Below are 13766 nucleotides of genomic sequence, written 5' to 3'. Positions count from 1 at the left end.
CTCATTTAATGCGAACATGTCAGCTGTTACTTTAGCTGCCATGCTGGCCTGGCCAACCTGTGAGTGTGCAGCTGACAGACGCACAGTGAGTGAAAGCGTAAAAAGGTAATTAGCGGGTGCTCCTGCCAGGAGAAAAGGTCACGGAGTAAAATGTCACAACTCGGCCAACACTGTCAGATGGTCTGGGCTTTATTGTTCTTATAGCGAGCGTCTTGGGAACACAGTCTTCAACCTCCCCGTGGCCTCCTGACCACGCCGCCCGATATCAGCTTTCTAATAAATATTTCACCGGAATGAAAAAAGCAAAGATTCCCCTGACTGGCTGATTAGTGTGAAACGTGAAATGTGGGCTTTGTCGCCCTTCTCTCTCTCAGGAAATGGAGATATGTGTCTGATGATGGAGTGTCAGATAGCATGATATTGCGTTTTCCCAGAAGCACCCGGGGAACGTGAAGACGGCACTATAGTGCAGACCTCATTGTGGGAAGCTGCTTTTATCTCTAAATATGATCCGGTGGTTGTGGGTAAAGGATGTATGATCATTCATACATGAGAGCAGTATATCCGTGTAGATGCACATGCACATGCACATTGACATTCACTGTGTTTTCTTCCTATTCATATTGGCTATTCATACTTCATACGATATATATAGATTTCCTATTTCTGCTCTCATTTCCTAGTTATCTCCCAGCTCTCTGCAGCAGCTATCCGTCCGTGTGCACGCAGTCGTTCTAAGCAGCAACACACCTGAGCAATGGAGCAAAGACACGTGCGCGTGCACATTCACACATAGATTCGTTTCGCAGCGGAAAGCGTGGCTTGAATACATTGGAATCGCATTATTGCTGATGTATGTTTTTCGCCCAGAGCAGTGCGGTTCTCCTTCCGCACATCAGCTTTATCAAAGTGAGAGAGACGGACCAGGCAGAACAAAAGTGAAATGCAGACAGGCTTTGTCTTCATTGTTGACATTTAATCAGCCCAAGGTACTGACTCTGTTGGGAGGAAATCACTGCTTTGTCAAAAGATGCCCCACCGCCACTGCTTGTCTTATTTATGGGCTTAAGTACACTAAAAATAGCAAGAGATAGATGTGTGGTGTTGACAGGTTTGCCTTGATTTTGTTTAGTGAAGGTGCAGAGTTGCGATTGAAAGCGGCACGAAGCATTTTATTTCCAAGAATTATGGGCAGCAGTAACTCTAGCAATACCAACAAGCCACGGGACTCCAAACAGTTGCAGTTCCCCCACTGCTAGAAACGATGGGAGTTCAAGGCAAGGACATTCATGACTCGCGCCCTAACAGCTTCACTCTTCTCCCACTCTTAGTGCCAACCAGCGAGGGTTTCTCGGTGTCGCCGCCCGTGCCCAGGACCACGGTCCTCATCACCACGGCCGTGTCCACCGTGAAGGGGCAGGGCGACACCACTGCGGCGGGCGCAGATCCGAGAGACGGGAGGGACCCGAATGAGGACAATCGGGGCTCGGGTACAGCCGAGCCCACCGTCCCTGAGCTGCCACCGACACCCAGACGCATCTGCGAGGCGACCAGGAGGAGAGCCATCGACTGGCCCCAGGCCCACACTGGGAGCACTGTGGAGAGGCCCTGCCCCAAAGGGACCAGAGGTAGGCCCACCATCTGTTTGATCGATACATACTGATGACGTCTAATGACTTAATGTAGACGATAATCTATTAATATTCTTAGATTCTTAATAAACCTTTATCCACCCATCATTCTGCCTGCAGGATGCGAGTGCTATATAGAACTGCTAACACTACTACTAATTACTTATGACAGAGCTGGGTCATGAAAATACATCCAGTTACGTGCACATGTTTCCAAGTAACTCAGTATTAGATCGTATGCTATTTTTTCATTTTGTGTAAGTCCAGCTATTTGTAATTATCTTTATTATTCGCTACTACTACAGCTCTGCAGAGGGTAAACGGGGTTAATGGGGTTTTCTTTTTTTTCTCCCTTTTCCCATTAATATTTAAGCATTTCATAAAGAGTCACAGAATCACACTTTCAGCATACAAATGATCAGGAACAAAACTTCAAAGATCCCTGACAAGAAATCTGTTAAAATGGCCCCGTCACTTTATTTGTGCTCATTTAGTTAGTTTATGTGCCGTTTCCATCTTTGCTTCCGTGTACCGAGTCTGTGACATTTCAGCTAGGGGGCATGTGAAATTTCAAACCATAATATAGCATGATTAGAGGCTGTCAGTTCCCCCGAAAATTGGTAACATTGCTCCTGTTTGTGTGTCATTTTGAAACTCATTTCTTTTTGAGAGTGCAGGGAGAGAGAAAAATGCTGTTGCACATTTCCGTGCTCGCGGAGCACAGACAGCAAATGAAGCTGACGCACAATATCTGAGAAGTTTATAAAGTAGGAAGCGCTGTCAATGTCCAATCTCTACTTATTGTCTTAATTACATTCAGACCGTTTCTTCAGTTATTTCTCGCATTTGAAAAAAAATCCCTTTTGGAAGTGTATGTTGTCACCAGTTAGGGACACATGATGCTGTTACACCAGTTCAGTTGACAATGATACTCGCACAGGAAGTCTCTCACTAGTTACCTTAACACCTCATCACACATACTGACAGACCTGTCACAATACAAAGCACAGCTATCGGAGGATGAAAGCGGAAAAGAGACGATGTTTTGACTGTGGGGGTGAAACGGGAACGCGCATTGGATTACATACAGTATGTTGTCGCTGTTGTCAGTGAAGTGGCATTCATTAGGAGGAATTTTCATCCAGACATGCATGCATGCATACAGTGTTTACACTTCTGTTATTTTGTCCAAGCGATGTAGGAACCTGATGTTTCAGTATGCCTTCTACATTTCTTTTTGTTCTTTTTGTGTAGACTGTACAAAGCTTGCAGCCTTTCAAATTGCTTGCAAGTGGTTTGTTCCTGCCGAGCAGTTTGAGTTTCCTGCACCGGAGAGTGTGTGTGAATGAGGGATCAGCGGGAGCAACTGAATCTGAGCAAGGCTTTGGCTTCCCACCAACTGTTGTGTTTATTGTGTGGTACTACAGGCATCGCCTCCTTCCTCTGCAGCGTGGCAGGGACCTGGTGCTCCAAAGGCCCAGACCTCAGCAACTGCACCTCCCACTGGGTGACTCAAGTGGCACAAAAGGTAAAACAGAAATGTGTCAATTACAACATTTTGCAGCAAACAAACACTGTACGTGCCTCAAATCAAACATCAAGTGAACCTTTTGCTTGCTTGGTTTATTTTTCTTATACCGGCAGAGATGTGGTCAAGGGTAAATATCATGAAAATGTGTTTTCTTTTTCAAGTGTAGCTAAAATACAGCGTGGGAGCAGAAAGAAATGCGCTATCAGGATTAAATGCCAAGTCCTGCAGTCGGTTACTGAGAATCAAAGAGCCAGAGCTTCTTTCTTCACTGCCTCTTCTGCTTTGATGTTCTGCAGTCATGCAGGTAGAGATCTAATGGAGACGCACAAGATACCAGTTTCAGTAGCCTGAACGCACCGTAATGCAGCACAAACACGCAACATATTGCATTCTAAGGAAGAGATTTCTCTTGACCTGAAAAAACAACTCGCACGTGCAGCAGGTTCAGAAAAGGTTTTTGGGAAATGTAGACGAGACCGACTGAATAACTGTGCCCCATTTCCAAACTTCACTACAATACCAATGACACGCAGGTTTTTGGAAAGTTTACTAAAGAAACAGGCAGTATCCACAGTAAATCAGCCTGATGTTTGAGTGTGTGGTTGACACTATTGTTATACATAAGCTCCTCATATATGCAAAATATTAAAATAAATTAAAATAAATTGATGATAAAGCTTCAGAATGAAAAAAAGTATATTTTTTGGACGAAGAATAAGAAAACCTCACCTTATTCCAATTCAGGAATGCTCAGTTATTATTCCAAGATGGTTCCACCCGTATCTAACCTAATAATAACCTCAGTTAGATGCATTTCTTTTTTGTGAATCCAGATACAGAAAGTGTACAGTTGGCTGAGTTGATTGCATCGATATTGAATTTTAATTAGATGTAATTGCCAACGACGGCGGTTTCTGCAGCCGCTTCGCCAACAAATTTGTTGACACTTCCGTAGCTCTTTCTGCCATATCGTAGAAAACACAGCTGTCAGAAATGTCTGATATATCTGACTCAGAATTGCACCTTTGAATCTGAATGCTATGCATGTTGTTCCCACTCAGTCACTCGTAATTATGCCCTGTGTGATATGACATGAACGCTGCATTGGCTTTCTCTTTGTGAAGTTTAATTGGCAGTGCAATTCCAAAGTCACATTTGGATTGAAGCGTGTGCATGTGTTGCCTCATTTCCTCTTAGTACAAAATGGAAAAGTAAATCGATTTTTGTGAGTAAAATTGCACAATTGTCATACCGTGAAGATAAGTATATAGTATATACTTTATAACGGGAGTATGTAGTAATAAATCGGGTCACAGCTCAGTTAAGACGGAGGAGGCTGGGTGTAAAAACACTTTATCACAAAAATAACTGTTGGAATTCACTGATCACAGATGAGAAGACAAATACTGACAGCTTTTGATTGTTCACGGTACAGCCGTGTTTTTATTTTCTTCAGCTTGTTAGTTACTGTTGTGCTATTATGTTCCCTGCTACACATGCAATCCCTTTGTTTGTATTCTCTCTGCAGACTTTAATAACTTTCTTTCTTTCTGAACAAGCAATGTTGCGAGGGACGAGGACTCTGAGGTGTATGTGGGACACATTATTTCAGCTTCAGCTTGCAGAACGCTTCACTGACATCCCCCCCCCCGTTTTCCTCGTTGCTGTTTTTAGATCCGAAGTGGCGAAAATGCTGCTAATTTAGCCAACGAGCTGGCGCGCCACACGCAGGGCCCGGTGTTCGCCGGTGACGTGAGCTCCTCGGTGCGCCTGATGGAGCAGCTCGTGGATATCCTGGACGCTCAGCTGCAGGAGCTCAGGCCCAGCGAGAAGGACTCAGCTGGACGCAGCTTCAACAAGGTGCTGTGAAACTCTAACTTTGTCCCCTTTTTTGCCCCAACTCTGTTTTAGCATGACTCAGGACATTCATTAGCGGGGCGCCCACCAATACACACGAACCCGACGCACTCAGCCACATTAATGGGTACGCACGGTCTCAGGTGAGGGGGTTAGGGAGGCAGGTCCAGCCCCGAGGGGAAGCTCATTCCTCCACAGCCCCCTTGGTAATTACCGGCTTTGGAAGAAAAAAAAAAGCGGCTCACCTGGCAGTTCTTAAAGGAGCTAATGGCCGTGAGCCCCCCCACCAGCACAAAGGAAAAACTTCGTTGCTGACAAGTGTGGAACTGCTTCTGCAGGCACTCCTCAAAAAAAAAAAGAGTAGGCCCAAGAGACATACCTACATCTCTCAGCTAGAGGCAGTCCCATGCAGAGATGAGTGACAGTTTGAAAAATGACAGTTATTCAGATTTCCTCGAAGGCAGTTGCTGTGTAAACAAAGGTAAAAGGTTATTTGCACCAAAATAACGCCCCTTGTTTGTGCCTTTATGCCCACGACAGCCACTTCGCTATTAAGCAATTGAAGATAAGAACTTGTGATTGGCTGACGACAAGCAACATCGACGGAAGCTAAAGGACCAAACCGATGGTTTTATTGTCTTTACTAGAAATCACACCCACGTGATTTTTATTCAAGGAGCTAAAATGCTGGTATGGTTCTTTAAAGTTTCATCCAGCCCTCTTCCATCAACAAGTGGCACACGGAGGTGTCCGTGGCAGAAACCTTTTCCTGCATGTGTTTGCAGGAGGTGTTTATGATGTGGAGTTTGCAATCTGGATACAAAAAAACACTTTATCTCTTTGTTTCCTGTTCAGTGTGAAAGCTACGGTATGTGACTTTCTCCGGTTTGCTCAATTAGGTAGGAGAAGGCGACGTAGTTAATGCCAAGACACCAATAACGGCTTTTTTTGTTGTTGTTGTTAAACTAGATTTTTCTCGTCATGCCATGAAATACAAATGACCTCATCCCGCATTGTTTTTCTCCTCCATGTATTTTAAAGCATCACTAATGGGCAGCATCAGAATCTAGTCTCAGCATATTTTCCCTTAACACTACTGTGCATTTCTCATCTCCTCTCCTCACTACTACGTGATCCATACTCACATTTAGAATTCCCCCAAATAGCATTTAGAGGCTGTCGGAGCATTTCAAGGTTGTAGTTTATAGGCTGGCGCCGTTTCTTCTTTTCATTAATTCTGTAATGGTAAGTGGCATGATTTAATGCGTCCTGTGTTCTTACCACCTCTTTCTACAATCTGTCTTTTGTGCTTGATCCTCTTATTGTGTGGAAAAGCTTCAAAAAAGAGAGAAGACATGCAGGGCGTACATGAAGGTATAACTCCTACTGTAGGCTTTCTGTGTTGCTTTTGTACCCCGTTTTCTAACGCCTGACCAGCAGCATGCAGCACTGTCCGTCTCTATGTCCTTGGTTGTCCTGTTACAGTTTGTGCCTGGTGACCTGCTGCTTGTACAAGATGTGGCTGCTCCCCTCATCTGACTCGGCTGTCTGTTCTCCCGTCATTCTGTCCATCTGAGGATGCCACTGTCAATATCACTCCGTCTTTGTCCTCTGTGCGCTATCGCTTGTACATCTTTCTTTCGTTTTTTCTCTCCTCCTCCTTTTCTTCCTCCCCCGCTCTTTTTCTCTCTCCCTCCGTCTCTCCTGTCGTCTCTTCATACATTGTGTGAATAATTGCCTTCCCACGGTCGTAATTGCACCTCCCTGTCAGCCAGAAGTGTGATCAAAGTGGCAGTGTGCTCAATTTTCACTTGCTTACATTGTACAATTTCTCGTGTCCCTTGTCCCCTTAGCAAAAAAAGAAACCCTCCTCTCCCATCGCAGTTGTGTTTTATCTGTGAGATTAATTTCTGAGCCCATTAATATGTTTGTGTTCCATTCTGATTTTTCAGTCTTCCCCCCCCAGACATTTTGCTTTTCCTTTGCTGTGTTGAGTATATTTCCTCGGGTAGGTTCTGCTGAAAGACAAGGGCATGGTGTAAACACTGGGGAGGACATGCGTTGCATGGCATAATACAAATGAACAGATTCTGTATTTTCCAGTGGCTCATGGGGCCTCTCTACAAGTTTGAGTTGTTTTTCTTTGAGGTCTCATTTTACTGAGAGAAAAAGGACGATACATTTCCCACAGCTGACTTAGAGGTGACTTTTTAGCCGTGCTAGCAGCACGGCTTTATGGATACATTGGAAATAATTACGCTTTCATGTGCTGACCTCTGGGTTGACTAAACCATCCAAGGATGTTTTTATGTCTTTTGTTTCTTTATAACCATCAGTACAACACTTTGTACAAAATACAGAATTACATGGCAGTCCATGCTACGGTTGTTGAGGTATTTCAGTCTGCATCCCCTGACTTTTCCTCTAACTCCACTATGAGGTTGACATTTGGTTTTAAAACAGTGCTCCACCATGTTTCCATGCTGGGCAGTTTTAAAGAGGTATCAAAACAGCTGAAACAGAAACATCCTTTTTTTTTTTATTCCTCGTATTCTTCTTCCTTGTCAAAACCCAGTAACTACATTACCCAAAATGCAACTCAACTGCAACAGTTCAGGCGGAGATTTGGGGGTCTTGTCTAGATGATTACCCTAGATTTGAGAAAATGTGCGAAAACTCTGCTCGCTGCTCTACGACTTACCCTAACCTCAACCATTCCAGGTCAATGCCTAACCTCAACCATCTCGTGAGAGTTTTGCAATTCGAGGGAGACCATGTAGACTAGATTTGGGTGTGTTATGCTAGTAGGGGTTGCTGTCACCTCATGCTGCTAGCCTGAAGCAGAGATGAGGAACAAGCCACAGCGGTAACTTCCCTTCCTAAATCCACACCCCCAGATTTTTATCATCTTTATTAACTGAGTCTGAGTCAAGTGACAACACTCAAATCTTTTGGTTGATTCTTGCAGACAAACGTTTATTTTGTTCGTCTGCTGAAGCGCCGTCCATGGAAAGCGTTCGCTCTGTAATTTAAGTGTGCTAGTGCTGAAGTAACTGTCCCCCATCCTTATGAAAATGCCTATGGTGCATGAACAACTTCACCCGAGGACCCCGATTGGGGGGGGGGGGGTTAGAAAATATGGTCACCCTAACCGTTAATCATCCGCTGTTGCTCTTGAAGTCAGCGCCGTTTAATTTCTCAGGCTATATAGCGCGAGCTGTGGAGGCTCCTCTGGTAGCACCCCAGTGATTTGTAAAGTGACCTCCAACCAGGCGAGAATTAACCAGGATTCAGTCTGAACACGGAATCTTTCTGTGCGACACAAATTAGAGACAGGCGACTTTTTATTCTCCTTTTGGATTTCATGGGTCCTTTGAGGATGGCTCACCGCGGGGGTGGGGAGGGGGGGGGGGCACCATTTAGTGTCTGTCTGGTTGTAATGTCTCCGTCTCTGTAATGGCCACTGCTCTCTCTCGTGCTCACACACACGCACACACACACAATCACACACACACACACACACACACACACACACACACACACACAGAGAGCGACTTAACTCCTATCATAGTCACAGCTCACAAGCTTCCAGTTGCCTGCAAGGTCAGGGCAACGGAGATTGATTTCTGTGCTCAGGCCCAGATATAAAGACACGCTGAGAGCGCTGCGTCTGGATACAGTCATCACCGCTGCGTTTAATATGAGCTCAGTGGTTAAATGTTGCGGTTAATCATATATTGGTGCAGACTTTGGTTGATCCCCTTTCTTGTTTTTCCAGGCAAACGGATAATCCTGTCTGTGGTCAATTAGTGTTTTGGATAATCACAGCTGTGACTAATTGGTACAGTGAGCAAGGGCTTGTTGTCGTTAATTACCGTTCTCGTAGTGGGCCTTGCTGTGGTTAATGGCACCTATGGTTAAATTGTCACTCTGATTTACCACACCAAGGGTTGAGCTGGATTCTGAATCTCCGTAGTGTCAAAGTTGTGGTTTGTTGTGTCGGGCAGGAGTCGTGAACTCTTCCGAGGTCAGAGGAAACTTGTTTTGTCAACATATGATACTTGTGGAATGTTTTGCTTACTTACTGCTTATCAGAAAGCAGGAAATGAAAGGATTTCCATTGAAAACAAGCAGAAATGTTCCCCCGTCTTGACTCAAACTGCCACTGTGGATATGGATTTCCGGGATAATGCCCACTTTCCTCCAGGAGAGTAGTGTTTAAGGCTGTAATGGGCAGATCCCGTCAGGGAAATAATAGTTTTGTTCATGGTGGTAATTGTTCTTTTGGAAAATAGCAGCTTAAAACCAGGAATTGAGAAAGCTTCTTTGTAGACAGCAGTGAAGGGAAGGGGAAAAGACATGTGTTTTTTATTTCCTCTTCCCCTAAAGCACTTCTACATTATTCAAAAAAGAATTTGGTCCAATAGAGGCTTCTTAGGTTTTTGGTAAACAGACTATTGAATAATACATACTGCATCTTTTATGATCATCATTATTTCAGCCGCCCTTGACTTTCCTGAACCCTCGTGTCTTCAGTCGGAGTGATTTTGATATTTCAGTGTCAGTCGTGTCACTGTTGGCCATGCATGCAACCTTTTTCTATTTTTTATTTTGTATTTTTACCATTTGCTGCCCGGTCCCCGCTCTTTGTTATTACACTGAAGTTATGACGGGAGGGAAACCGCAAGCTGACATTTCACTTGTCTCCATGGATACAGGCAATTGTGGACACTGTTGACAACCTCCTGAGGCCGGAAGCTCTGAAATCCTGGAAAGACATGAATTCCACGGAACAAACGCACGCCGCCACAATGCTCCTGGACACCCTGGAGGAAGGGGCGTTCGTCCTTGCCGAAAACCTGATTGAGCCGGCGATCGTAAAAGTGCCCGCAGAGAATATCAGTAAGTTCCTCTCCAACAACCTATAAAACAGTCGGTACATGCACACATCTGTCACTCACAAGTTACGATGCCGGTGGTTATTCTTACTCTTTTGGCCGTGCACCACCTATTGTCGTCTTTTTTTTTTAAATGAGAATATGATTTAGAAAACAGCCACATCTTGCTTATGTCTTAAAAAATGATTTGTCTCAACAAAAAAAAAAAAGCAAATGTGTCCGCCAGTCAGTTTATAGCAACATGATCTCATTCATTTCAGTCAGATTTGTGCAGTGAACTGTCATATTTCTGCTCTTCCAGCTCTTTGTTGCTATGGTAATGGTCTCCTACTCACCCTCTTTGTCTTATACCTCATTGGGTTTTAATCGCTTTCTTGCATATAAAGTCACCTCCATTGAGTGTGTACTACAAGATGAACTGTACAGACCTTTGGGGGGAAACAAAGAAACTGGTTGAATGGCCTTGTTACATTCACACGGCACTCTGTCGGCTCTCTTTAAGCCTTTCCCATTAAGTGGTAGTTAGCTAAGCTGATAAGGACTAGTTGCTGTGTATCTACCAAAGGCACTGATTAATACATTGTGTAATATACTGTATATTTGGCCACTTAATCACGGCATTCAGGCAGTTTGTATGAGCTCGTCAAGCTCCCGCTTAGCTGCCAGCAGAGATAATATTCCAGTGGAGAAACATTAAAACAAAAACAGCAATATGATGAAACCCACAACCTCAGAGAACAGCTTAGCTGACCTCACTTAAACAGTTGGGGGAAAAAAAATGATTGTTGCTCCTAATTAGCAGTTTGTCGACGCCAAACCGGCGCCTCCAGGTGCGCAACAAGGGCGAGACGAGGGAAAAGGGATGGAGAGCAAAGAGAGAGAGCGAGTAACTTGGCGGAGGGGGGGGAGGGGAGTGCAACCAGAGAACAATTCCTCATCTCCGACTGTCAGAAGCCATCTATCTGAGGAAGTGAGGCCGTTCCTGATGGGAGGGAGTGTGCTGATACGTGTGTCCTCCTGACCCTTCAGTAATTTCACACATCAAAGGGAGCACCACCCGGCAGCTGGCATACCGGAGAAAGAGGGGCTGCTGGAATTTGGAGGATTTTCAGAGATTTGCTCGGCGAGCCCAGAGTTATCTGAACCCACAGGGGATAGAAAAAGTAAAAAGTAAAAGCTCAATGATATTTTTGATCCTATGAATATTTGACATTCACGCTGCAGTAGGCTCATCCTCTATCACCGCCCTTGGTGTTGTTTTTTCTTTCGCTCCTGCCTCGGAGGCTTTCACAATGCCAACCAACAGCTTAGTGACATGTTTTTTTTTTTTTTTTTTTAAGTAAATGACACTCTACAGGGTTTTGCCAATAAGATTAGATTCTGTTACTGGTACAATGAACCTCGAGTCTTTACACATACCCTGCCGGGCCTTAGCGGCAGAGCCCTATTAAACACCATGTACTGCTTTTGAGATGTTGCCACGGTTTAATGCACCCCCCCCCCTCTCTCTCTCTCTCTCTCTCTCTCTCACGTTCCCCTCACCTCCTACCATCTCTCAGTGTTGGATGTGTACGTGTTGAGCACCGACGGTCAGGTGCAAGACTTCAGGTTTCCTCAGACAAGCAAGGGTGGTGCGTCTCTTCAGCTTTCCTCCAACACGGTCAAGGTCAACAGCAAAAATGGTGAGAAGAATGCAGTTGCTGCAGAGACATTTAATCATGGTTCATTTTCTGCTTTTCTTTTCTTTTTTGGGGGGTTGTTTAGTAAATAATCTTTCCACCAAGCTTAGCGCAAATATGCAGCTTTTCTCAACACTGATAGACTGTTTTCCCATTGCCGGTAGACCAGTGTGCCTTTCTGTGTGTTTTTTCTGGTGTGTCACATTCAATGTTGTTGAGTTATTGAAATTGTTACGGTGGTTACTTCTTATTCTGTCTTTCTTTCAAACTCTCAAACCAGAGTTTGTGGGTGGGTGTAGCGTGTCCACACGGCTGTGATGTTTCCATCACTGCCGATCGGAGCTGGAGTCGATAAAGACCCATGACAGAGATCTGCAGGAATGAAACGCGGCAATGAGTCAGCATTTTGGCACTTCCAGCACCCCTCGTCTCTGTCTATCTCAAAAGAGAGCGATGGGATCCCGAGTTAATTGAGAACAGCTTATGTGGTTTAAATTTAAAATCACAATTTTCACTCAAGAATATGGTACATGTCATTACAATGTGTTTTAAAAATCAAGTTTTAACACTAAAATGAAACAACACATTGAAAGCCAAGCTAGCAGAGATGTCTTTTATAATTTATGTGTAGCAGTACCTCAGTTGGTCACGGAGAGAAAAATGTCAGCAGGGCTCCCATATCCAGCTCTAACGGTGCAAATTCAAAATGGACTCAATGCTGCCCCCAATGCCCCAACGTGTCTGTCATCTTATGGACACAGGCGGCAGCAACGAGGCCCTTAAAGGAATAGTTTGACATTACAAAGATGAGAAGGGGTATTCAACCTTTGCATGTCAAGAAAGTGAATCAGCGTTGTTCCTAAAATGTGGAACTATTCCTTTTAAGGTTTGGTGCATTCATACAATGAATGACTACATCTCGTTTCACTAAAGAGATCATTTGTAACTCACTTGTTTATGCTCCCTCTGCATGTCTCATGATTGTATTATTGCCGGTTGCAGGTGTTGCCAAGCTGGTTTTTGTGCTCTACAAACACCTGGGTCAGTTCCTCAGCACCGAGAACGCCACTCTGAAGGGAATGGGGGACCCGAACAAACGCAACCTCTCCCTCACCGTCAACTCCCACATCCTGTCAGCTTCTATCACCAAGGAGTCCAGCCGTGTGTTCGTTGCCGACCCCGTCATCTTCACACTGGAGCACCTGGATGTAAGCTTCCTCCTGAGACTCACCGGGACCACACCGCAGAGCCGGGCTGCCAAAATACTGAAACAGCTGCACAAGCTTTTGTCGTGCGGGAGAAAATGTAGAAAAAGGGTTGGAGTAAAGTGAAGGCATCTATATTATGAGCGGTGGGACTAGTAGAGCTAGAGAAGCGAGGCAGACTTGTGAACTGCCATAGTAACCTTTTTATTTCTTCATTCTTTCATCCCTTTTCTTTCAACAACCAATGGTAATTAAAAAACTTAAATTGTGCAGACAGTAATTGGTAGAACACACATAAGCAGTCTACACACCAGGTACACTGACATCCTGTTTCTTACAGCTAGACATATGAAATATACACGGTGTGCTTATGTACAGTCATGCATATTGCAGCGTATATTCATGTATGTTTCATCATTCTTTCTCTCTCTGTGTGTTTGTCTTTTTCAGAAGGAGCACTACTACAATCCAAACTGTTCCTTCTGGAATTACTCGGAGCGGAGCATGATGGGATACTGGTCCACTCAAGGCTGCAAACTGCTGGAAACCAACAAGAGCCACACAACGTGCTCCTGCAGTCACTTGACCAACTTCGCCATCCTCATGGCTCACCGGGGAAACGTGGTAAGTGGCTCGATCCTGGTGGTTTGCACGCGCTATTTCCCTGTCTCGGTTAGTTGTTCTTCCGTCTCGCTGACAGATTTGCGCACACGGCAAGAACAAGAATGGCATTTCAGTGGAGATAATTAGATTATTGCTGGAGGAGAAGGTAAATGTGGGGGGGAGGAAGAGGGGATGAGGAAGCGGGCTGTCACTTTAAAAGAACGAGATTGTGGATCAGGATAGGAAGTGTGTTACCATTATCAGAGGTAATTATATTTTACCTGTGGTCCGTGTCTAATATTCCTTCATGCGTATGTCCCTGAGAATCATGGGAAACAGCATATCCTCAGCGTTAACTTATG

At 44.6% G+C, this 13766-nt stretch overlaps 1 protein-coding gene across 1 annotated transcript in view; it reads left to right on the top strand.

The window, feature by feature from the left end:
- Positions 1-13766, top strand: part of adgrl2b.1 (adhesion G protein-coupled receptor L2b, tandem duplicate 1) — an 81335-nt gene that overhangs the window by 51368 nt on the left and 16201 nt on the right. Inside the window, exons 6-13 of the mRNA XM_079173369.1 lie at positions 1332-1628; positions 3059-3159; positions 4837-5022; positions 6355-6393; positions 9738-9921; positions 11477-11599; positions 12599-12804; positions 13252-13425. Coding sequence (XP_079029495.1) covers positions 1332-1628; positions 3059-3159; positions 4837-5022; positions 6355-6393; positions 9738-9921; positions 11477-11599; positions 12599-12804; positions 13252-13425 — 1310 coding nt within the window. The remainder of the gene's footprint in view (positions 1-1331; positions 1629-3058; positions 3160-4836; positions 5023-6354; positions 6394-9737; positions 9922-11476; positions 11600-12598; positions 12805-13251; positions 13426-13766) is intronic.

The sequence above is a fragment of the Pholis gunnellus genome, assembly GCF_910591455.1.
Source record: "Pholis gunnellus genome assembly, chromosome: 14".
Lineage (NCBI taxonomy): Eukaryota > Metazoa > Chordata > Actinopteri > Perciformes > Pholidae > Pholis > Pholis gunnellus.
Note: the sequence above shows the minus strand (reverse complement) of the source record. Positions and strands in the feature narration are given on the sequence as shown.